Here is a 27,419-nt window from a genome sequence, read left to right as displayed (position 1 = left end):
TTAATGAGAACCAAGAAGACCTGATTTTCTACTGAGACAAAGTAGCCATCGACACTCCCGTCAATATAAAAGTGAAAGTTTTTCTTTAAGTAGAGTCTCACTGGCCCTATCAATAGAGTTTGAATCTAAACAAAACAATTCTCCAATTTTCTTGAAAATCCATTCTCATTCCCCGAAAAGATCTGACGATTTCTAGAATTTTGGAAAAACAAAATTCTTTTCTTATTTATTTTTTCTCTCCATTGTTTCTAATACGTTTCCTGCATCCTCGTCTACTACTGATCGATTTCATCAGAATTTTACTGACGCAATCTCATAGAGCGCGAGAAAAATTGTGATACAAAACAGATTCTATTCATCATATACAGTGGAGTTAGTTTTAATTGGCGTTGTGTTTATTATTACGCTTTCAATCAGTATTGGACTTAGTCTAGAGAGATTCGTCTGCATTATTTTAGGATTGATTTTGTTGGAAATTATACTAACAATAGTTTTTGTTTGGTCTTTGTTTTGCTTCCAGTTCTTTTGTTTTATGTCTTGTATGAGTTGAAATGAATTAAGAGCGTATGATTATAGTAATAGAGTTTTAATTGAATTTTCTTTTTTTTAGAGTTACTTGCCAAAATGGTAAAATGGAACACTATTTCGCAGGCTCTACTGGCGGTCTGTCTGTCACCGGGCTGAATCGCATGAATTGTGTTAAAATTTTCATTTATTATGCATTTCTGTTAAAAAAATAAGGGTTAAACAACGTTACTACGTTATACATTTGGTTTCTCATTTTATTTTCTTAGCAAATTTGTTCGGAACCAACAGTGTCGGTAGTGTACGACTCACACTTCGTAGAACTTAAATATAAAAGCTCTAGTAATGAACTTATTTTTTGTGCTTTATTGAACTGAAAGATATTGACACTTCCATTTTCAGAAAATATCATCCCAACGATTTTCCTTCAAATTAGATTCGATTTTCTGATTTAAGATTTCTGCCTCCCACGGAACAAAACTCTGATCCCGTTGTAAGACTAAAAAAACTGTTAACCGCTGCCCCAGTAAGAACTAAGATAATTACATTAAATCTAAACACATACATTATCTCCAAGTTTTTGTTCTGCAAGCGCCTATCGTAGGCGACTAATAAAATTATTACTATAATGACACTTCGATTACACTATAATGGAGTGGCCTGATCGCTTGTCAGGTGCAAATTTCTTAAATTATTATAATAGATAAATTATCCAATGGGCGTACCTACTTGGATAATTGAATTACATTTAAATTGTACAAAAAGGTACCTTATAATGTTTTAAACGAAACTGGTAAAGTGCGAGTCGACGAATGTTGCCGAGTGTTTCGTTCTGTACTAACTATGCTAAAAAATATAAAGCGATGCTCAATTTTTTGTTTTTATTGTTAGGTATGGAAACAATGGAAACAAATCATCTGTGAACATTTTAACTGTTTAGCGATTATGGTCTTGAGACACAACGTCGTAACTGATGGAGCGACAGTGATATTTAAGTAATATGGTTTTCATTTCCTTTCGATAAAATTGAGGGATATGAACACATACTTCATTGACAGTGCGACAACCCTTAAAATGAAGGTTATGGTTTTCATTATGATATTTGAGATATTAATTATTTTCGTTAATTGCTATTAGGTCCATCAAAATAATATACCAACACCCCTGTTTATTTTCTAGAAAAGTATTTTCTTTCCTATTTAAGTCGAAAATCCGAAATTTACTCTTATCAACATCATGTTCAGCATGTTTTGTGTTTCGACTCCTTCTTTGCCTTTCTTATAAATTTGAATTGTCAGAATATCATCAAACACTAACAAATTATAAACTCAGAACAGACACGACAGTCAATCGACACTACACCTCCCAATTTTACCTACACGATAAAAAACGAAGCAGCATACCGGTGCATATGAAACTAGTTCATTTAGCACTCGGTGCGATGCCCTGTCACACTGCCACCGGCACACGTTTGCAGTGCGCTTAGCGGCCCACCGCTAACTACCCGACGCTTGTGGCTGAGGCAGAACAGATGGGGAAGTAGGTAAAATAATATTATTTTTTTTACCAGTCAAACGGTCATATGAGAGAAATAGATATGGGAAAGGTCCTGTGATCCGAAGTGGGATGGCTACAATATATTAATATTGTTATTAGGTACTGTTGACTATGTACTGTTAATTTGTTGAGTTTTCCTTCGCTGAAATATATGACTGGCATTCCAGACGAGTTTCTTGCATTCGGCTAGTAGGTACAAGAAGTTTGAATCTTTCAGTTTGAAAAGGTTCTACATAAAAGCTTTAGGCGTATCTTCAAATTAGGTTACAATATTTTCAGTAATCAATTTTACTTGCTTTAAATTTTGAGTATCGTATTATCGCTCTCATTCTTATTTGTTTTATAATCATTTAATCATCACATACAAATGATTTTTTTATAATTTTTTAGAGAGCAGAAAGTAGCAGCAAGCAGTGTAGCATCGCTTATAAGAACTGCATTAATAAAATACCAATTCCATAACAATTCAATTTCATATCTTGTATACAACTGCCACTTTCTACGCGTATCACATCTGCGTCAATTTTATAGTCTTTGCGCAGTATTATTAAGAGGACGGCGTGCGTCATTGTGCGTAGTATTTCACCAATTATCGCATCCAGTCCATTATGGATTGACACAAACTACTGCAGCGCTAAAATCCACAAGATGACGAATTGGCTCAGAACGAAGTTCAGTAAGTGCTCTCTTTCGTACAACCCGCCTACTACAGATAAATAAAGTGGTTCAGAATAGTTTTTGATAAGCGTTTAAAATGTAATTCCAATGAAAAGCATTGAAATCGTTTTTGAATCAGTTTTTATGATCAGTCTTTAGAACGTATTATTAGTATTTACTCGGACGTTTTTGATTCTGAATTAAGACTATGATAAGGTATTGGTTATAAGCGTATATTACCTAAGTAGTTTGCTGTGCTTTTAATTATTACCTGGAAAATTAAAAGGTACAAATTGTATCATAGCAATCGGTACTTAAAATGTGTTCTTACACATTTTTTTATATAAAAATCCAATTCAGAAGTAACAATTTATAAACCCATAAAAGACGTTCAAATCACAGAATATCGAAAGCACACACAACATTTACATCTCACAACACTTTCGAAAGCGTAAAACGGACTAACAATGGTTACTGGACGGACTCAGACCCAATTTTAACGACATAGCAAACAGTGTTACATGTCGAACCCGCCATGAGAGTCCATGATGCGACCGCTAAAACCTTGCGACAACACTGCTCATAACCACATAAACTTTTAAAAGTGTTTGCTCACATACAGTGACAGAACGATCTAGTATGAAGGTTGACAACCTCTTTAAATAGACCTTATTACGTATGACATAAAGGTTGAAGTTATTTCGTGAATTCTATACGTTTAGTAATGGTAATAATGTTTACAGTTAAGTCGTCATGCGGCCGCTAATCGCGTCGAAGTCGCGCGTTAGCGCCTCGCCCGGTGTCCGCAAACACTGTCATTCATTGTCACCCTTGCTGAATAGGCCTCTTCCTGAGAGATGGTTAACCCACGAGCGCAAGCTGGGGTCTGTTGCACCCTGAAAATATAAAATATTTGGAAGAATATTAGTTTTGGGGAAACATCTGTTTTTGGTTGTTGGAGAAAGATTTTGTTAATTGAATTGTACAGGTCCTACGTTACATTGCAAGGAAAACACACAACGTGTATTTAACTATTTAATTCTGATTTATCATTCTTGAAGAGAATTAAGATTAAAGTGTACCTAATGCAAAAAGTTTTTAAAAAGTTATTGGTAACCGTAACTGTCTGTCTACGGCCTGTAGAAAAGTTAAATTTGAATCATTTTAAACTGAAATGCCAAATGATATTACCGTACATTGAAACTTTACACTACTAGACGCATGATTGTCCAAAGTTCAGCTCATTTATGACGTCCATCAAACATTGACGACTAAAACAGTTATAGTAATAAAATTCCACAACTTTGACACAACTCCATCTAGTATCAATACAAGCAAAGCTTATATTATGATAAACATACATATATATTTCTAAATACGTAAACAATATAGATAAATCACACACAGACACCGAACAAATGATCGTGCTCATCACACAAACATTTGTGCTCGGAGGGAATCGAACCCACGAACTCCGGTGTAGCAGTCAGGGTCACTTACCACTCGACCAACAGGCCAGTCAACAGTAATTCATGTTAACTAGCTACAAAATAATTTGGGGCCAATAAACAATTACATACTCGTATAAATCTCGGGGCAGTTAGCCGCAAATATCTATAGGACAGGACTGCGTGCCAACTTCATTGTTGACATAGGTCATGGTTAAACTAACTGTCTATCCGTACGTCATCGCCCAATTTATGTGACAGCTGATGAATTGGACCGTCCTGTTTAATTCCTTAATGTAGGGAGACTTCAAAACCGGCTAATTTGGGTTGAAGTACTTAAGATAATTTAATATGCAGGCCAATTATTGAAGTTTCAAAACTGATGCTAGTTTGCTTTTCGTTAGTTGTATTTTTGAGACCAGTTAAAAATCAATGTTTATGATCTTTCACATCACTTCGAAAGCCATATTCGGATTTGACCTATTTTAAAAGACGGACTATAGAAGTATCCATCTACTATTTATACACTAAAGGCAGACTATAGAGTAATCCAAATCTGGAATCGAATTGCTATCTTACAATACTTAAGTTCATAAATTTTTCTGTTTATGCATCTGATCTGCAAAGGTGTAAGCGAGTGAAAAAAAAGAGCAAAATTCATGTATAAAATTAGAACAAAAGAGGCTACATTAAAATATACATTAAGGAGCTTTAATCTTAAAAAAATATTCCATAAATCTATCAACTAGTAGGTACACAACGACAAATATACTAAGCTTATTGTATCTACGATTAAAACAATGGTGGGACCCAATGACAACTATTTTATGTTAAAATCAACAATCCTGAGATAGATTCGTCTATAATAAACTCACGTAACTCACTTTAATTAAACTTTCCATTTAAACGAAATAACAACTAGGTAAACCTAGGAGTCCAATTATATCAAATGTTGATCGCAGTTTCCCACTCAAAATAATGTTTTTCATATAACATGACTCACGTATACCAATCCTTTGATAATATCAAGACAGTTCATAAAGAAGACCGTTGATTGTTTATTAATTTCCTACGCCAATTGCTTGCGACGTGTCAGTTGGACTGGTATCATTATACGAAACCACTTCCTAGCATTCAGTCAGACACACCAGATGGGACTTTGAAGAATAATTAATTGACATACAACTTATCACAGTTAATTTATTCGTCTGGATTTACAGAGGTGTGTCGTCAGCTTGGCAAAACTCCATTAAGCGAAGACATCGAAATTGTACTCTAATTTGTAACGAATAGGGTTTAATTTTGGTATTGTAGTCTTTGTTTTAGGAGATAGGATCCTGGTGTTAGAAACACCTAAATTGTAGCCAAAATAAATTTGAAACCGTTCGGTGACGTATTTCGTAACGGTACTTGGGTCGCGATGTTGCGAATTATATAGTTAATGCGAAAAAAGTATGAAACTTCAGAGACTATTAATTACTTATCTATAAATAGAATAATGCATATTCAATCAGCATGGGCCACAGCAACTTTAAAAATGTTTAAATCTCCTTAAAAATGTTAAATTTAATTTCAATAACACAAACTTTATAAATCTTTTCCAACTGCTTAAAAAACACGACATTTTAGCACACGCGCACTAAAATGCAATATATTTTTAGACTTTCCAGTCGTTCAACTATTTTTCGGGGTTTGAGCTTACAAACACACCTAGACTGAAAGTTTTGTAATACTAACACTGTCTAGTCAAGTCTATTACTAATATTACTTGCTTATCAAGATCGACAGGTCTATATTAATACATAGTTGAGAGATTGAGAACAGTTCTTTCATCCTACATCTTACAAGATATTATAAACTTTCGTCAAACCTCAAAAGGTGCGCGATTGCGGTTCTGTATAATCATATTTTGAGTTATTATTAATGTGATCAATTTTTATTAAAAATAATGATAAAAAAAAATTGATAATTCTTATGTATTGACTGTCTTTAAAAAAACTAAAGTACAAAGTTTAACCTAAGTAGGCAATTTTTTTTACAAATGTTCTATATAATTTCTGGAAAGAGAAATACCAAAAAATATAACAAAAAAGCCTTTACGTCTAGCAGTACGGACACAAGAGCTATTTGAAGACGATGATATAATAGGTAGCAAATTAATAAACTTTTGGAACACATTACTATGGTTTTCCAACCTATCTGTTTCTTGGGAAATAAAGTGCGTTGCTTCCCCATACATCGCCGTGTGTCAGCGGTCGCGTATTGATACGCCACTCCTGCGCAGCGATTGATACAGCTAATAAAAGCGTTCGTAATGATGAATTTCTAACTTCTAACTTTATGTGAATGGATTTTAATGTTAATTCATCTTGTACAAGATTTAGAAGATCTTTGATTTCTTTGAAACCAAACAACATATTTTTTTAATTAATATTAATTTCCATATCACTTAGGTAGGTACCTACATATTTCAATTTTTTCTCTGTTTCGTGAGGAAAGGTCGTGTGCTATTTTTTATAATTTTTATACAAGCGCCTTCTGAATGCACCCGAATGCCATAAGTTTCCTTAAAAACTCTAGAAGGCTTAGACACTATTAAAACGGAACATTACCATTGATGCACATTTTTCCAATCGTAGCTTAAGCAACCCATCAGCTCAATAAGGCCCTTTCCCCTAAAAACATACCGCTTAACCCCAAACAAAAACCAAGAATCCAAAAAGCACAGCCAACATATTTGGAATTCTTCGTAGACAGTGCGAGAACACCGCTATCATCGTTCTATGAAGTATTATGAAACACCGGTTCGACAGATGTAAACAACTAATCCCTGGGGTTAATAAAATTATTTTGTAAACTGTAAACTTGTAATTCACGTGAGTGTTGTGGTCGTAACTTACCCACATGTTGACTTTTAGTGTTGTACTCCCATTTTTACTGTAGTTGTAACGAGGCCGGGTAGCATGAATTTGAATACAGAATTAATTCTGACTACACCTAGCGCGGATGATCATGTTACGTCACTTCATTATGTCCAGTTTCTAAATTGAAAACTTCTTCAATGTAAGCTTCTATGAATTCTTTTTTATTCTTAGAATGTGACTTGTTTTGCAGATCTTTTTTTTAGCAAAATTATTGTTTTAAGGGTTAAAAGGTTTATTTCTAGGCTATGATATATTTAAGTCAGACAGTCCTTCATCATTTTAAAGTGATTGGCTTCTTAGAGAAAGTTGTATTTCTGTCTGAAACATTGTATATTCCAGAAAGTATGGCTGTAATATATAGTTGATAGAAACCGTTTGTGATATTTGAACATTTCACTTTGCAACAAGAGGCAGCAGTAGTTTCTCTCCGTTGAATTAAAAAAAAACATTTCTGCCATCCCTTTTATATTACATGCGTCATACATCTGTAGGATGTAGGTAATTATCCGATATTCGTTTGTTATGGAATGTTACGTAGATGATGCTAATTTATGTAGATGACGTAAAAATGTATAATGATACCATGTAAATATTAGTCTATCATGTTGACTCATAAGGCACATAATCCATTGAATTCGCACGCGTTTTCGTGAAAACTGGGTAAAGGGGACTAGAATAGGAAACTGTTAATGAATGTCTTTAATAAAGATATTTGAAACAATTTAGTTTGCATGGATTAGGAAAAAAATATAGACTGAAAAGCTCACTAACAAAGCAATGAAAACTGTCTTAGTCGGACTCTTACATGAAGTCTAAATAAATCAAACAAATGCTGAAAATTAAATTGATTTATTTAAACCCACTTATCCTACACAAAAATACTTTCGGCGTTAATTTGAGAAATGTACAAAGTAAACAATTCTAGTATGTTGAAATAATGAAGACTGATTCCAATCAATTAATGTAAATCCAATCGCATAGTGTCGGTAAGACGGATGGTATTGTTACTAACGTCTACTGATACCTGTTAACGGGATCGACTTTCTACGGGGATCGATCCCGGGAAGCAGACAAGTCTAAATTTATTCGAACTAGCTTCGCACTCGATACTCTGACAATGAACTCTAATCGAGTAAACAATGGATCTGTCGGCGCGACCTGGCGCTCGCCTGTCGACGCTCACCGTGGCGGCTCGTAAATCGATACAGAGTTTGAAGTACAACACTAGTAGTATTGAGTGAGTCGGATTTTATGACTATTTTTGTGATTATGAAACTTTTTGACTTGTAGGCACATGTTGATTGGAATGCAAAATTTTGAAGTTTATGTGGGGGAATATAGATGGTTGTTAGTGACGAAATTGTATCCAACGATAAGAGAGGGGTTAGGGAACCTAGTACATAAGTAGTCAAAAAGTGGTGATAGACTAGAATAAATGTGATGTTAGAGAAAATTGTTCAAGCATTCGTTTTGTTCCAGGGCGTCTGGCAGCGCAGTGATATTGGACCCTCGCATGATCTGCAAGAAGAACAGGCGCACAAGAGGCCGACTGGCCCAGATCTGCCGGAACGAGACTGGCCTACTGAAGGAGATCACCCGGGGGGTGACCCTCGGGGCCACGGAGTGCGCGCACCAGTTCAGAAACAGGCGGTGGAACTGCACCACCCAGAGGCGGAGCATGAGGAAGATACTCATGAGAGGTCAGTCGGCTCTGTCCTTCATAATAATCATAAGGCTGTGAAAGCCAAGAGGTATAAAGTGTACTGGTGTTTACAGACCCTCTAGAGCATTATAATATGTCTTGGACAGTTTGTTGTTGACTTTAGCCGATGTGGTCCAAATCGATCTCAACAGCTGTATACAACTGAGTGAAAAGTCGCTTGAAACCAAAGACCACAATTCAATTAAAATATATTTAAGACAGTCGACAAGTATACAAAACACTCAATTTATATCTATAGAAGCATTGTTTATGACGATCGTGAATGTGAAACATGTTGAATATTATAATACTTACGAAATGTATAAATGTCTACTTTCACATCTCAAAGGTTAAGGCAGGAGTATCTATAAAATGTCATTTTGTTCCTCACGTTTTACTAATAAATATCTGGTGGTAACCTACTGCTTTATGCGGAGAACATGCTTTGAAAAATTAATACGTTAATCTGTGGACCTCGGCTCGTTTATTTCATTTAAATGTTAGAAAACTTAGGTATTGGAATGATAAAATCTATTTGTATTTAACAAGCTTATAATCGCAGCTTAGCTCTCAGCCTTATCCACTAAAAATTTTATGGCATTTCATCGCGAAATATGACAAACATTAACCTATCTATGCAGTCAAAAAATCTGTGTTCTCAGTTTTTCTATTAGTTAGCTACATTCAAACTCTATACACTCAAAAAGCATAAAGTTCAGCATTAAGACTACAAAATAGTTATACGATAATAAAATAACAAAACCACTTTCGCTGTTATTAAGAAAAAAACTACACAAAGCGGCGCATTATGAAAAAAACAAAAGCAATAAAACGGTCCAACACAAAAATCAAATCGATACAAAATCATCGTCAATCGATAGATATATTACCGGCTATCTTAGCGATGAGTTCATCAACATTTAAGATATTGCACGATTTCGGTTGAGCTTTGCTACCTGCTGCCTTTATTAGTCGGACAAAAGAATGCAAAACGTGTTAAATCGAACAGATGAATATCAGGGTCTAATTCGATTAGGCTAAAGCAGTTGATTTTTATGCGACCGGCCATTTATCTATACGGACGTTTTAGTGCTGCTCCTTTAACGATATCGATATTGTTTTGTTTTCCTGTAGGTCGCGAAGTGTTGGCTTAGGTCAAGTATAAAACTAGAGAAGTGGAATCTAAGAAAGATATAGTATGGAGATTAAACAAACGATTTGCATTCATTAACTTTTGTGATGTTGTTTTGTTTGAAATAGTTTATGATGTCTTTTTTAGGACATTAGCGTAGATGTTTTTTGTTAATTAATATTGTATTCGAATAATCGAGACTATATTTTTAGATAATTAGTAATATCTGTGTGTATAAAGTAACTTATAAAGACTTTATTTTTGTGATACTAACTAAATCAAACGATGTTTTTTTTTATTATAGTTTCTTATAATTTAGTTCTAGTTTTAGTCAGCAAGCAATAACTTTCAAAATACAGTTCCAAAGGTTATCGGGAACATTAATTCCACACCTACACGTATCGATGGAATGACAACACTACGGCTGGGCCATTCGTCGTCAACATGCATTCATTTCGGATTCATTAGCGTAAATTAAGTGGTATTTGTCAAATTTTGGGCGCACACAAAATATTTATAAAATATACCACCCTGAGGCTTTTATAAGATTCTTCAATAACTTATCTGCGACTTTGCCCACGCCTTTTTTTGGACAGATTAACCAAAAAATATAATTCACCTAAATTGTTTATTGCATATGTGACTATAAAATACTCGTGGATATTAAAAGTCAACGCTTGTTTTTACGACTACGGTGGGTATCGACAGCCATTTTGCTAATGTAAAATACATTAATTAGATACTTTATTGCTGGGCATGATAGCTTAATTTGGTGCTTTTGTTTCTCATAAAAGTTAAACTTTTTTTAGCAAAACGAGATCATCGTTATCTTATTTAATGAATTCTCAAGCTTCTAAATCCAGGATTAAAATCCATTTTGGAGATAAGGGGAAACGTCATCAATACTAAATTAATTATTAAAAAGTAAAACAAAGTTTGGACGCGTGGGCGTTGGGTCGGGGAGGGGTGCGGCGTGGCGGTGGAGGGGGGGGGGGTGTACGGTCAACAAATTAGGTTAAAAGCCTATAAATTGATGCGAACAGCGATGGGTGGCGCAGGCGCAGCGGCCTACAGAACTGAATTAGTCCCGGATTTTTTATCACTTGGTGACAAGAATAATGTGTACAGGTTGGTGTGTCTTTAACTGTTCAGTTTTATTACTTTTAGTAATTATTACTCAGTAGAAAGCAGGAAAATTTACAAAAATATTTAGTTTTCTTTGAAAGAGTCCGTAAGTGTTAAAGTAATCTGAAATAGTATGTACAAGTTACGAGATTTCGAATTTAAGAAAATTGATAATTACATGCAATATTACAAAAAATGTGAAGAAACCAAAAACTATTGAAAGGTTACCCTCTTATTTTGGGAAGGAAACCTTATTTTGCTTACTAATTATATATTAAAACCACAGAGCATTTTTATTTTTTAAACTATTCGTTAAAAGTTAAAAAAAAAAACGGTAAGTTTTAGTTTAATTAGTACAACATCCTATAAAACCTTTAGATAACAATAACATGCGCTGAAGTGTCAAATTCTTAATACCGCCAGCAATTCCATGAAAACATTTTTTAGAACATCCTGTATACATCAACAGTACTCATGAGAAAAAAATAATCGTCGTTAATTGGTCCCTTTCATTAGTAAGTCTGTGGTTGTTGCATTCCTTGTGCACTTCTTTTTTCCTTGTCAAATCTTTATCAATGAAAACAGGATTTCATTCTTATTTAAATTTCTTTATCAGCTTTCTGATGACCGTTGGGACGTTTAAATAATGTTTCACTTACCCACTTAATATTGGTACCGTTATAATTTATATTTTATTTGAGTAGTGGCTTTATTAGTGCACCGCGTATAGGGACGAGATTCAAACTTTGATTTGAAAATGTGACCGCTAAGGAATCCGCCAATATTTTTGTTTTGTTAAAAAAAAAACAAAAAGGAACTCAATATCTTTTTGCTATCACAAGGCAGAACCTAAAGTAAAAGACAAAACGTTTATTTAATATAGTCATTCATTTAATTGACAAATCATTTAACCAAACACAAACATTTGATATTACAATTCAAACTAACGCAACATCCATAAGTATCAATTAAAATTCGAATAGTAACGACTTTTAAAAGATTCTTCGCGGGCACTTGAGTCCCCGAATTGTTAGATAGCCGACCTCTATACCAAACAACAAGAAAGTCAATCAAAACATCGTCCACCATAAAACGGCAGCACGATATCAAATCGTAAATACCGCGACACCTTATCTCGCTAGAGACGACGCCGAGCCCGATTCCCACTCATACAAAATAGCCTAATTAAGTTATAAACAAAGCCACAAACACGGCCTCCGAATGTATCGAACTCGGAGGGGCCATACTAATCTCATGCGGCCATTAACTGTCGACAGCTCCCAGCAAGGAGTCCCTGCAGGCTCGTAAAGATTACCACACGATAACCTGACTACTGAACCTTTAGGACCTCACACATGCCCCGAGAACCCCACATAAATACTCAAGAATGACTTCATATCAAGAAAAAAAAAGGCAGCGATAAATTTGGCGCCCTCTAACACGTAAATGTTCTTAATTATAGTGTAATATCCGGACTGCATTTCGTATCTAATCTGTACTCTTATGCGCATACGATCCGGGCGGCTGTCGTTAGTTTTATCGATATCGATTATTGGCTTAAACGCAGCACTTACGCGATCATAAACCGTCTTATTTATAAATGTTGTTTTGTTTTTTACGGGAAGAGGTTGTTTAGAAAGTATAAATATTTAGTGATTGTCACATAAGTTTGAAAATTAATTTCATCAGTTGTCTATCATGTATCAAGACATTTTCTTAAAAGCCTAAAACTGCCCGTTTTATTAGAAGTTTCAACGTGTCTGACAAACGATAGCAGAGCTCCAAATAAAGCTCGACTACATATTTATAAGTGTCCGATACAGCGGATGTAAGCCCGCTGTCTCGTGGTGGAATAAACAATAGTCCCACCGAGTTATTTGAAAGTCAAACATCGCCTCGCGACCAGTAATCGACGTCTCAAGCACGAAATTGTCGGTAGATTCAACCCCATCACTAAGACCTAAGGAACGCACAGGAATCGAGCATTTGACATTCCAACCTCTCTTTCTTACTTGACTGTCCAGAAATATACCTGTCTCTCTCATAACTACGAATAGCTTTTTATTTTTTCCCTTCCACGAGGACGGCCTGTCCGTCACTCTGACAGGCCGCACTTGTCACCAGCGCCCGTTGCCAAATTAAACGAAATACCCAACTACGACATAGGCGCTGGAGACCACAGCGATAACTTACTTTTTTTCAAAACCTTACCTTTAAGGAATTATAATACCGTTTCTGAGATAACTTTGTGTATAAGTGTTCTTTCGCTTGATTTTAATGAGGGGAAAATGAGGGAAGTCGTTTGTTGCGGCGGTATTCAGGTTCGTCGATGTCCACCCGTCAACGTGAGAAATGCGTTTATAGCCGGCTATGACGCGTAACAAGTTGACTGATTGCAAGGCGTCGCGCGTCGCCTGCTTATTACAAGATACGGACCGTTTTGTACGTGCCTCCGCATATCACCTACAAAAGTAATACCTCCTTCATGTGACGCAACGCCGACTAGAGCGCATCCACATGCGTTAATGAAGCGTTAACTGGTAAAACAAAAGTTAACAGCACGAAGTACACACACGATCTAACAGAGATATTCCACCGCGCCGAGCCGACCGACGCGCGCATTAACAGAGCTAATTATTCCCATTAAACGGGCACAATCCATTCAAATTAGCCATCGGACGTCGTTGAATAAAGTATTCGCGTTTTGTGCGCGGCTGAATGACGCTCGGCCCCTTCCGGTGGGTGGTTGCTGTCACAACACGCAATGCGCGTCGCGGACGCACCGCACCGCATAATGAGACGCTTACTCGCATTAGCTAAAGAAATTGACAAGTGAACAATAGCGGGCCGAGGGAAAAAACGAACACGAAAACTGCAGAAAGAGCCGGACAGTGTCGTATCGTATTACCCGACGTAAAATATCTGGGGGAAAGGAATGAGAAACGATCGTTCCATTTAAATACGGGGTACGAGACGGGTGAGTTCGCGTGCGTTCAGTAGCGTGAGAATGCGCTTTATTCGGCGGCGACAGCGCGTCCCTGGCCGGGCCAGCGCGGGACGTCGATAAATCAGGTGCGCGGGCGCAGCGGGCGCGCCACGCTCGTATATCGGCCATTGCGGCCACAATGGCCCGCCGGTGACACGCTGACACTGACGCAATTGCTCGCATGCGCCGTCCGCCGTCACGCCGACAGCCGCGGACGTCAGCGGCCGCCCCGCAACCCCTCGCTGCCGCGCCGCGCCCCCGCCAACCCGTATTTATTGCGCTAAATATTTGAATTAATCAGATGAGATAAAATGGTCGCGTTCGTTTAAACATTCCGATGCGGTCGCGGTGACAACTCGATGTATTGTCTTCGCATTAAGCTGATCCGCGCTTAAACAAGCTATCGGACTCTTTTTATGCAGACGATTTACTTTGTCCGCTCACATCTCTGTGAATTTATAGAAAGTGAAATCTGTGAGAATCTCGACTAATCAATTTGCAGCATTAATCTGTGCTTTCCATCTTTGTAAGGTACTAAATGGTAATAAAGGTTGTTATGATCGTTTTACGAGCGGACCGCGGTTGGCGCACGTAGGTAGTGAGTATGACATACATGTTTACGACACCAGAGTTTGCCCGACACACGATACTTGACATCTCGGTAAGGAAACATCGCGCCGCACGACGCATGTTTCACTCGAGCCCGTAAGAAATGGGGATGAATATTACGTGCAGGAATTTTGCGAGAAATGGACCTGCAAGGATACAAATCATAATATATTTAAAGCAGAATAAAATGCATCAGTACTTTGACGAGAGGTCACGGAATATGTGTGTAACCTATTTCAGATAAGTACCTACAGCCAGCGAACGTAACTTGAAAACTTACTTATTTCAGTAAACTCTCAGTTATTGTGAAAAATGCGACTTTTATGTCGTACCTAATGATTACAATCATGGACAGATAGGAAGACCAAGGTCTCACAAAACGTTAACAGCAAGGTGCAGAAAAATATTTCAAGTATCATTTTAAGCCTGCACATATTCTATTTCACATTAAATTACCTTCTCACATTGAAAATAAACCACAAATAAATTATTCACATAGCGTCTGCCGCGTAATATAATCAGCTGTTTATTAACCCTCGGATGCGAGCAACAAGTGTCCCGATCTCCGCTTGCATCCATCTCAAATCTAAAATTCCTGAACGGGAGTGCGTGAACGGTTAATTTAAAGTGAGTGTGTGAGCGAATGCGACTGCGATCTGTATCGGAGAGCGAGTTTCAGTTTATCAGTTTCTAGCGGGAACGTCCGGCCGATTTGCGCGTCGGTATCGGGAATAGGTTGTAGCGGGTATAGACTTAAGATAAAAATGTACCAAAAAACATTTTTAGTATAAAAAGGAAGAAAAAGCGTTCATTCGGGTCAGCAGGAGAATAGGTCATAAAATCTCCTCAAAATTGACTCTTTTCTAAACTTATATTTCGTTATAAATATTTTCGTCGCGGCTATTTCAGAAATAATCTCAAAGGGACCGGGTAATAAACGATAAACAAAGATAGTAAACGACAATTTCGTTTCGTATTTGGTTTCCACAATTAAAAATGTAATATTAACTGTTTGATTATTGCACCCTGATACACTGTACTTTCCCTGAGTTAACCCAAGACGAACGCTATGATGCTGATGGCATCTTAGCCCTTGGGTTAATTTAAAAAAATCATATACAAGACATAGGAACACAACCCTCTCGCAATATCCACGATTAAATTACAAGTTTACATATGTATATATACCATTATGAAACTTACGCTATAAACTCATGACTTGAATACTCTCGTTATAAATAAAATTAAAATTGCAAAATTCTCAGCAATTTCACATATGGGCTGAGTCGAGATCATCTTGAGACGTCTTTCCTCGCGTTATCTGCTGTTTGACGTTACCCCAAGGCATTCAATGTTCTATATCAACATAATTTATGTTGTTATTAACAGTGATTAATGTTGTAATTTGCGATTTATTATATACTTCAGATAATATGTTAGTCTTGTAATTATCCCTTTAAACATAACTTGCTAAAAGGTCTGTAAGCTTTTTGTGGAGACCCAAATATCAAAGTTGAAGTTCGAATACGGTGCTTCATGATTATGGGTTCTGAGTAGTCAAACAAGAATTTTTTATAGATATGAGTTTTATTAGTTTATTTATACAAGTAGTTTACTAGTTTCACCAAATCATTTCCATAGCCTTAGGTTCGGATCATCCACAAAATTAACATCATTTAGAATCATCACCCTCCTCTTTGTTATACAGCACTGCATACAGAACTAACGCCATCGTCATGTAATGTATCATAATCATGATATCCATCACTTAGCGATAGAAACATTGCAGTGTAATTAATTACATTAATGTTATTGAAATTTAGTCAGTGAAGATATCAAACGTCATATCAAGTTGACAGCCCTGACAGCCATTAGTGATCTATGGTCACTAACTAGCAAAAAGGTCTTATGTTGCCTCTAGAACAAGTTCCAAGTCATATTAATTACACATTTCCTACAAGAACAGGTTGTGCAGTCGTATCTTTAGTAGAGTTGTACTCATACAAAGTCGATACCCAATTATCCAGGAGCAGAGAACTCATAGCAGCATTATGATGAGGCGCTCAGCACGACGCACGTGCGGCTGATTGACTCGATGTGAATGGCGGAACGACTTCCAAGTATTTTGAAGTTGCAAAAACACACGCGATATTGAAGCCATACAACCTTCAAGTGTGAATCAATTTGATTCCATCGGTTTTATTGATCGATCGACAATTTCACTGAATTATTCAGTGGACACAAATACCGACATTCCGTAGCCGCTCGTGGCAGACCACGCAAAAACGCACGACGCAAGGCACCCGAATATAATCGGCGACGGACGTCGTGGGAGTGGTTCGGCGCTGCACATATTTTGAAGCTGGAGACACTTGAAAAAACGCAACGTTTGGTGATGAGAATGTCATGTCCTCCGTTCCCAACGACATATTTGCGAGTCGGGCCCGCGTTTTGTGATAATTACAGCGCATAACGCGGGCGGTGCGCGCGGAATGCCCAGCTCTGAGCTTACCGCCACGGATTTATAATGACGAGCGAGTGTCGCGACCGCGCTGCCCTATCGACAGCGCAACTTGCTGTAGAAAAACCGTGGCGTCCACGGCATCCGCGCGGGGCAGACCAGTTCCCATGCGCGCTGTCCACCCCCGCGAGCCCTCTGCCTCGACGCACCTTTTTTCCATTGCTAAACGACTAGCGAAATATCTGGAAATTGACATTCTTCTCATAATTCCAGAGGACGCATCCTTGGTCCGTCGAATTTCAATCGAGAATGCCTATGAAAATCGAGCGTCGACAAGGAGTGACGGGGCGTAATTACAGCTTGAATTCTGCATCGGATGGGTGTGCACTCTCGCTTTTTTGTCGCACGTCAATTATATAAATTGTTGGTGCAATAAATTTCGCTGTATCTCTGGGGACGGGTGGCGGGACGGGAATGCGGCGACGATACGGCTCGTCCTGCTCTGGGCCCAATTAGCATGGGATCGATAGGCGCGGCCGATGCCGATCTGCTGTCAACTGCACCGCATTGCGCAGGCACCGCGGTTATCTAATCTGAACTTAATGAATGCCACAATACTATTGCCGAACTAAAACCTAGCGCTGAAATCAGGTAAATGTAAACTTTCTATTCTGCGACACGTCATTATTTTACTTTCATTTCTTTTAAACCAAATCATAGCTTTAACTTCAACAACAGGGACAGTTTCCTTTAAGCACGTTATTGTTGTAACTTGAAAGGTTCTTGCCTAATGAACTTAACTAGGAGGAGAATCACAAAGCCTGATTTCTAATCATAAATCTCCGATAACCATATCATAATTAAGTATTCATCGCTCACTGAATAATCTCATCAAACTGATTGCGGAATGACAATATTGTACGGCATAATAGGCTATAGAAACGGTCTCTTTGTTCGCTAATGGCTAATAGCCTTTAGTCGTTCTATGGGAGATGTGGTTTGCAATTATATTATTATTGCCTTCGTACCGTGAAGCTTCAACAATCGGAACTAGATGATTAACATGTTGTCATGTCTGAAGCAATCATTCGTTAGAGTTGTATTAGCTAATTTTATCTATACTAGATATGGGAACAACTGGAGTTAAATGAATTAAATATTAAATTGATCGCAGCTTTACCGTAAAATAAGTGCGGTAGTTTTGCGGCTCCTAACGCCGAAATAGAAGATAGATAAATAAATCAAGAAATGTGTAAAAATACTATTAATAATTAATATATTTTCTTTTCCTTTGCGTGACGTGAATTTTGTTGCGCCGTTTATTCACCACAGCTAGAGCACTTTGCAAGCGGTGGATGGTGGTGATAACGTATCTATAATAATGAAATAACGGTTGACATCGACGAACTGAACGATTTTTTTTAATTCACTTAACCATTTACATAAGGAAAGTAGATGGCGCTAGTTGTATTGCTATTGTTACCATATTAATAAAAATAACAGTATCGGCTACTGCCATTAATGTAACGTTCAAAAATTGTAATTTGGTAGCCTTACACGAAAAACTGTGTTTTGATTGTTGACACAGACTGAGAAATAGAACTTACTTACATTGGGATGTCCATTATGCAAAAAAGTAACAAGCAAAGATTGTGCAATCGATAAGTTATGAATTACTGGCCCTTAATTGGAGCATGGAAACTGTTCAAATATTTTACTTAATGAAATCCTACACCCATAAAAATATACTTGCCTAAATAATCATGTATAGAATAGTAAAACCAACCGTGGATTAGGAAATGTATGTTCTATTGATAATATGACAAAATCGCTTCACTGCCACTCCGCACATCACTTGATCTGTGGTAAAGTGGCCAGCAGACACGGACACAACGGTCTATCACGCAGCCGTAGTGCAGGTCGCGGAGCTCGTCACGCGAAAATTAATAATATTTTTATGACTGACGACCTCCGTGGTCGAGTGGCGTACGCACCGGTTTCAAGGTGTCGCTAGCTCTGAGGTCCCGGGTTCGATCCCCGGTCGGGTCAATGTAAAAATTCACATTTCGACATTGTCTCGGGTCTGGGTGTTTCTGGTACCTTCGTTGTTTCTGAATTCCATAACACAAGTGCTTTAGCAACTTACTTTGGGTTCAGAACAATGTATGTGATGTTGTCCGCATTTATTATTTATTTGTCTCATAATAAATTAATGACATTATCCGTCGATCTCTTGTTGCCGTTGACTTACTAGCTGTATTTGAACCTAATGGTTTGGTTCGCGATGATGGCAAGAGTGCCGTGTAGCGACGGCTAAAGAATACATATGTCGCTACCCCTTCTTCCAGTGGGTGTCGTAGAAGTCGACTAATGGAGTCAAAATGCACCGAACACCAGTGCGAGAGAAGGAAAACTCGGAAAAAAAAACCCTCTATCAACCCGTCTGGCCAGCGTGATAGCAGTAGGCTAAATACCTCTATGGGCAGCACACAAAAGCCACGGCCCCTAGTTCCCGGCAGTCCCGCTATTCCCGGTCACGGTGGCGACCGTGGTTACGGCGGGACAGGGGGTGCGAAGAATCTCCGGGTTACGAGAGGCCACCAAACAAATCTGACTCTTGCGACGTACAACGGCCGCACGCTACGGCTTGACTCGCATCTGGCGCAACTCGAGGTGGAACTTGGGAAGATTAGGTGGCACATATTAGGGTTATGTGAAGTTCGAAGAGAGGGGGAGGACACCATAACCCTCGAATCAGGTCACCTAATGTACTTCCGAGAGGGAGACCAACAATCTCAAGGTGGCGTTGGGTTTCTGGTTAATAAGTCCCTAGCTGATAACGTTGTGGAGGTGTCTAGTGTGTCGAACAGGGTAGCGTACCTTATCATAAAGCTCACCGACAGGTATAGCCTTAAGGTCGTGCAAGTGTACGCACCGACCTCGACACATTCAGACGATGAAGTGGAGGATATGTTTGATGATATATCAAGGGCCCTCCACTTCACTACAAAGACCCATTACACCGTTGTCATGGGGGACTTTAACGCTAAAGTGGGAGTACAGATTTGCGGCGAATCGGCAGTAGGATCCCATGGATTTGGAAGCAGGAATCATAGGGGGCAAATGCTCGTCAACTTCCTCGAACGCGAGGGGCTCTTTTTGATGAACTCCTTTTTCAAAAAGCAGCCTCAAAGGAAGTGGACGTGGCAAAGCCCCGACACTATGACTAAAAATGAGATTGACTTCATCATGACGAACAAGAAGCACATATTCAGAGACGTCTCCGTGATCAATAGGTTTAATACCGGGAGCGATCACCGACTTGTCCGAGGCTCTCTGAATATCAACTTCAAGGCCGAACGTTTCCGTCTGATGAAGGCCAGGCTCCGACCAACACTGTTCCAAACCATGACAGGATCTGAAACGTTCCAGTCAAATTTGGAGAACCGATTTGCCGCCGTGGAAACCACAACAGACGTTAACCAGAATCACGAATATGTGGTTCGGATCCTCAGGGAGGAAGGTTCGAGATTCTGTAACATGCAGCGTAAGGGCAGGAAATCAAAGCTTTCGGAAGAGACATTAGGGCTTATGAAGAAACGACGTGAAAACCCGCCTGTCACTTCGTCAGCTAAGCGGGCTCTAAACCAAGAGATCAACAAGCACGTACGACGCGACCTCCGGTGCTCCAATACTCTAGACATTGAAAGAGCAATTGAGCTGAATCGGGGGTCAAAGGTGTTCGTACAATCTCTTGGAAGAAGCCACTTGACGAAGCTGACCACAACAAGTGGAGAAGTCGTCTCTTCGGTGCCGGCAGTCCTTACGGAAGTGGAAAATTTCTATGGCCGGTTATACGCATCGCATGCATCTCGACCTGATCCCGGAAATGAGGATCCCAGAGCCACATTAACACGCCATTTCACCGAAGACCTGCCAGAAGTCAGCAGTGGCGAAATCGAGATCGCTCTGAGACAGCTCAAAAATGGAAAAGCCCCTGGCGAGGATGGCATTACAACAGAGCTATTAAAAGCAGGAGGAAACCCCTTACTAGGGGAGCTCCAAAAGCTTTTTAATGCCGTCCTGTTTGAAGGGAGAACTCCAGAGGCGTGGAGTAGGAGTGTTGTCGTCCTGTTCTTCAAAAAGGGAGACAAAACCCAGCTGAAGAACTATCGACCCATTTCCCTCCTAAGCCACGTCTATAAGCTGTTCTCAAGAGTGATCACGAACCGACTTGCGCGAAGACTCGACGAATTCCAACCGCCGGAGCAGGCCGGGTTTCGGAGCGGATACGGCACCATAGACCACATCCACACAGTGCGGCAGATTATACAGAAGACCGAAGAGTATAATCAGCCCCTGTGTCTAGCATTTGTGGACTATGAGAAGGCCTTTGACTCGGTGGAAATCTGGTCTGTTCTGGAGTCCCTGCAGCGTTGTCAAGTAGATTGGCGATACATCCAAGTGATGAGATGTCTTTACGAAGCCGCTACAATGTCCGTCCAAGTACAGAATCAGCAAACAAGGCCCATACCGTTGCATCGAGGAGTGAGACAAGGGGATGTTATTTCCCCGAAATTGTTCACTAATGCAATGGAGGATATGTTCAAGACGCTGAACTGGAAAGGACGCGGCATCAACATCAATGGCGAACACATCTCTCACTTGCGATTTGCTGACGATATTGTCATCATGGCGGAAACGCTGCAGGACCTACAACAGATGCTGAACGGCCTGGCTGAATCTTCTCTACGCATCGGCCTACGGATGAACTTGGACAAAACCAAGGTCATGTTCAATGAACATGTTCTACCGGAACCGATTGCGATACACGGCGCCGTTCTCGAAGTTGTTCAGAAATATGTATACCTCGGGCAGACATTGCAGTTAGGTAGAAACAACTTTGAGGACGAAGTGAATAGGAGAATTCAGTTGGGTTGGACTGCATTTGGGAAGTTACGTCGAGTCCTAACATCGTCGATCCCACAGTGCCTAAAGACAAAAGTCTTCAATCAGTGCGTCCTACCTGTCATGACTTACGGAGCCGAAACGTGGACACTGTCGGTACGGCTGGTTCACAAGTTTAAAGTCGCTCAGCGGGCTATGGAAAGGGCTATGCTCGGTATTTCTCTGAGGGACCGCATCAGAAATGAGGTAATCCGTCAGAGAACCAAAGTCATCGACATAGCCCACCGAATCAGCAAGCTGAAGTGGCAGTGGGCTGGCCATATTAGCCGAAGAACCGATAACCGTTGGGGTAAACGAGTTCTAGAGTGGAGACCACGCCTCGGCAAACGTAGTGTAGGACGTCCTCAGGCACGGTGGAGTGATGACTTGCGCGAGACGGCTGGCAGGAGCTGGATGCGAGAAGCCGAAAATCGATCTCAGTGGCGTGCACTTGGAGAGGCCTATGTCCAGCAGTGGACTTCGATAGGCTGATGATGATGATGATGGCAAGAGACCGAACGGTATACCTACGTTCCTCTAGAAAATTCGTACTGCCTTTACTATAAGACGCTACTTGTGTCGATACTCTTGCGCCATCTCGTCCGTCCAGTCGAGCTGTATATTAGTTATAATCATTAACACCACAGTTAAATAAGATATGTACATAAACTCTGCCCTATTCATTGAATACTAAATTGCATCACACAACACAATGCAATCGCATTCATCATTCATTACATAGTCTATCAAAGGGCCCAATAATCTTATTGTAAGTTCACGACCTGAACAAAAACATTGCGCATTCAGTTGATGTCCTACGAATATTCAATGGATGTCTGCCGCAGCGATTTTCACATTATTCATGACGTCTGAATATTCATCCAACATAGGTTGACCTGCCATTAATTGTTATAGCCAGGCCTGTTAGTGTGGGACACACGGATGGTGAAATTGACAAACGAGTGGGTGCAATAACACTTGATGTAGTCAGACATATCGGAGGATGAAACACGTATAATAAATGATGAAATTTGAAATACAGATTCAATTCTGAAACATGACAGCTTTCTTGAAGTCATAAACACAGACACCTGGACTCAGGACTAGCAGTCGAGGATCACGCAAATGTTTGTCTTAAACAGAGAGCAAACCCGCAAAATATCGTGCACAGTGGGTTTTTCTTAGTGGCCTCAACCACTCGGCTATCCGGCCTTTAATCAACAAAAGGATTAAGAAATACTTATACATCTACACTCGCTCCAAAGTTATATAATATGTGCATCCATCGAACATGCTGGTCATAAAAATCAGTGAACAACGTCACATTGTATCGCAGCCCGATGTTTTATGGATGGAACCTTCGATTTGCGAAGCTCATCGACTTTTATTACATGACTCGTGTGAATATTGATTTTTGGGTCAACAACTTCACTTTGTATCATATTTTGTTCTGCTTCGTGTTGCGCTTTAGCATTTTATTTCTATGGCCCTACTACAGCCGAGACTAATATATACGATGATAAAACTTGGCAAACTCGAAAATGACTTGTATTGTTTTGAAATGTGTGTCATATTAGTTTGTAATGTTTATGTTGATAAAGTCGGTTATTACGATCGAATGTTTGTTTTCATTAATGAATGCTTGGTTTCGGATTGTGTAAATTAACGTCTTAGTCCATAGACAGACCTTTCATAACACTTGCTGAACCGTCCGGGGTGTTCAGAAGCTTGCATTTTGGAGGATTTAAGGCTTTGCCTGTGATGGCATAAATGATGAGATTCAAATTGAGACGATAAGAAGAATCTCTATTTTAAAACTTAAGCTTTAAATGTTGTAAATTAAAAGTCAATCAAGTTCGAAGACTTTTTTAGAAATTTTGGGAATAGGAGATTTATTTGAGATTTTTTAGTGTTCAGTTTTTTTTTTGACAGATACAAGAGAGACGGGTTTCGTGAATGCGATCACCGCTGCTGGCGTTACCTACTCCATCACAAGAGCGTGTACTGCTGGGTCCCTGCTCGAATGCTCCTGCGAAAAGGTTTGCCTCAAAACCACTTTACAGGTGTTTTATGATTTAGCGTTCATTTGTTTTAATATTATCTAGTTTTCATGGCTGATCAATGATTAATAAATGTTAAATTAATTGCTTCATTTTATACCTGTTTTTATTATATTTAGATCACCAATCCAAAAGTAAAAATGTTTAACGTTAAATCGCCTGAAAATCATAAAATGTGGCACTATTGTATTGACCATACTTTTTTTTCAGGGGGCTCCCAAGCCGCGTCGCGGACGTGAATCAGTTTCACTCCCCCCCTCACAAGTGCCTACAGAAAGGTGGCAGTGGGGGGGCTGCAGTGACAACGTACGTTTCGGTCTCAAGAAATCTAGGGAATTTATGGATAGCCGATATAGAAAGCGGAGTGACATCAAAACACTAATAAAACTACATAACCACAATGCTGGGAGGTTGGTTAGTAAGAATTTTCTTAGACATTCACTTCTATAATATTTTTTGCATAACAATAAATCCGATAGTATATTAAGGAACTTTAAATTATGTTTTTGGAATAATATACTCATAAAAATAGGAATCATAAACAAAGCCATAAAAGATGTTTAACCTTGTGTAAAACACCTAAATAACGAAAGTTTTTTTTTTGACAATGGAACAGCAATGCCTACAGAATTAACCTAATCTGAAAAATTTATAATTACAGTAAGGTAGTTTCACATTTATAATATTAACTATAATATTGATTCCTTTATAATTTCCTTAAGAAACGTGACGTACAAATACGTAAAACGACGTAATAACGACGATGAAACGTAAAAATATTAACATATTTTCCGCCGTCCCTAAACTGACGAAACTATCTTGTAGACTTCAGTGCTAGAAAGTACTTAAAATTACATTTCTTATTATAAATTAGAGGTTTTAATATTCCTTAGGCAATCAAGAACAACATGAAGATAGAATGCAAGTGCCACGGGCTGTCGGGCTCGTGCACACTTAGGACTTGCTGGTGGCGCATGCCGACTTTCAGAGAGGTTGGCGATAAACTACGAGATAGATTTGAAGGTGCTGCCAAGGTGAGATACTATATTAAAATATTCAAACAATTTCGTAACATGATTAAAAAATACAATCAATATCTCTAGTGACATGACATTCTGAACAGATTACAACATCCTGGCTGAAACAGACTAGACCAGTATAACCGAGGCGTTGTGTTTTAACCTGGCCTTTATATTTCTTAATAGGTTATCGCCAGCAACGACGGCGACAGTTTCATGCCAGAGAGCCCGGGCATCAAGAAACCTGGCAAGAAAGACATCATCTACTCTGAGGAGTCTCCGGACTTCTGCTCGGCTAACATGAAGACTGGCTCCCTGGGCACTCTGGGCCGCCAGTGCAACGTGAGCTCAGCGGGAACCGACAGTTGTGATCAATTATGCTGCAGAAGAGGTTACCAAGAAACCTCAGTCAGAGACACTGAGAACTGCAACTGCCAGTTTAAATGGTGTTGCGAAGTAATATGTGAAACATGTTACATTAAAAGAAACATACAAACATGCTTATAATGTGATAGATGATCTAATAAATGTTTATTATAATAATGTGGTTTATTTTAACGATATTTCGTTGTTTTTAACTCCTTATCTCCTTTCCCGTACTTTTATCTGATAAATTAGGTCATCAGCTTAGCCTTTTCCCAACTATGTTGGGGTCGGCTTCCACTCTAATCGGATTCAGCTAAGTACCAGTGTTTTACAAGAAGCGACTGCCTATCTGACCTCCTCAACCCAGTTAGCTGGGCAACACGATACCCCTTGGTTAGACTAGATGTCAGACTTTTAAAGATGTAGGAATAACAGCCGGGACTCACAATTCAACGAAAGACGGAGGAACTCGTTATGACAAAGATGGCCGCCTATCTACGGACCAATCGCGTCAAGCGTAGCTTAACCTGTGATCGATTCACTTAAGCGGTTATAGCTTAGTCACGAGCTCCTGATAAATTAGGTATTTTTTTAGACTATGAATTTCTTGAAGTTTTCTAGACAAACGATTGACTTTTAAGAACGCTTTCATTTTGATTAGATGAGAGAGCTTGTAGAAATGTGTAACCATATCTTTAGTTACATTGTTACTATTTTCGACATATATTATCAAAGTATTGGTATGGTTTTTGTAGGGGTCTATTATTAAAAACTGGTGGTTTGATGAGGTTTAAGTTTGTCCTTGGTTACATTTTGTTTTTTTTTTATAAAAACTCCTCCCTCATTTAGGAATTTAATCTTTGTGTTACGGGGTGTTTCTCAAACATTCAATTCACATGCACAAAGACACCCTGTCTCAGGACAAGCATTCTTAGTTTCACTATATATAATATATATATCGGTGATTGTACAGTCCCTCACGATTTTATGAAATGAATTGATTGATTCTACCAATAGTAATACGACACTAATACATCTTATTTTCTAACTCCCTGAAAAGAAACGAGAACAACCCTGTGAACTATGAACACTGAATTTACCTTTTCTGAACTTGCCTTTAGATTAATTTGAACAAGCCTGTGCCATCAAGCGGCTCGCATGCCCCATATAGCCTTAGCTCATTCATTTTTACAGAAACCGCACAAGAACTACGTCAGACAATAACGTACTCAAATCTCCAGAATAGTGTATTCCTATCAAGTCCTTACTCATATTATAAATGTGAAAGTAACTCTGTCTGTCTGTCTGTTACGCTTTCACGTTTAAACCACTGAACTGATTTTAATGAAATTTGTTACAGAGATAGAGTTGACCTTGAGCAAGAACATAATATAGTTTTTATCCCAAACTTTTTAGAAGAAGAACTTTGAAGAGTTTTCTTTGAAACGCGATATAACCCACCTCGACGCGGGCGTAGCCGCTAGCGAAAACCTAGTATGTTATAAATAATGAAATTTATTTTCAAGACAAACCTGCATTATATACACTTACTAAGAATAAAAAAATGTACCCATTTCTAAATCAATACCATAATATCGAAACGAAACGAAAATCCGTTTTATTCCGGCATTCCAGGGTTTCATCCGCCATATTCAATTAGAAACATGAAGAGAACTAGTCAAGACAAATTCAACGAGCCCAAACTCGATGGGCTTACTAAAAGGTAGACCAGGGTTACTTCTCCTACCTTCAAGCCCTAACAGCAGACCAGCTCAGTGGTTCCAAAAGACATTCATTATGTATTATTGTATTTCAAATATCAGATCCCACATATGCTAGTCAGTAAACTGAGCGTGTAACATTCCTATCACTCGTTACAAACGACCTGATGACCTTGAAGA

At 38.8% G+C, this 27,419-nt stretch overlaps 1 protein-coding gene across 2 annotated transcripts in view; it reads left to right on the top strand.

Annotated features, from left to right (window-relative positions):
* LOC113501221 (protein Wnt-6-like) overlaps positions 1-25,695 on the top strand; it is a 33,836-nt gene extending 8,141 nt beyond the window's left edge. For both annotated transcript variants that reach the window (XM_026882293.1, XM_026882292.1), the window contains 5 exons: positions 8,591-8,811; positions 24,006-24,112; positions 24,344-24,547; positions 25,027-25,167; positions 25,339-25,695. In XM_026882293.1, coding sequence (XP_026738094.1) covers positions 8,591-8,811; positions 24,006-24,112; positions 24,344-24,547; positions 25,027-25,167; positions 25,339-25,659 — 994 coding nt within the window. In that variant the 3' untranslated portion in view covers positions 25,660-25,695. The remainder of the gene's footprint in view (positions 1-8,590; positions 8,812-24,005; positions 24,113-24,343; positions 24,548-25,026; positions 25,168-25,338) is intronic.
* The last annotated feature ends 1,724 nt before the right edge of the window (positions 25,696-27,419 follow it).

Source organism: Trichoplusia ni, chromosome 15 (genome assembly GCF_003590095.1).
Source record: "Trichoplusia ni isolate ovarian cell line Hi5 chromosome 15, tn1, whole genome shotgun sequence".
NCBI lineage: Eukaryota > Metazoa > Arthropoda > Insecta > Lepidoptera > Noctuidae > Trichoplusia > Trichoplusia ni.
The sequence above is the reverse complement of the archived record's forward strand: the minus strand, read 5'-3'. Positions and strand labels throughout refer to the sequence as shown.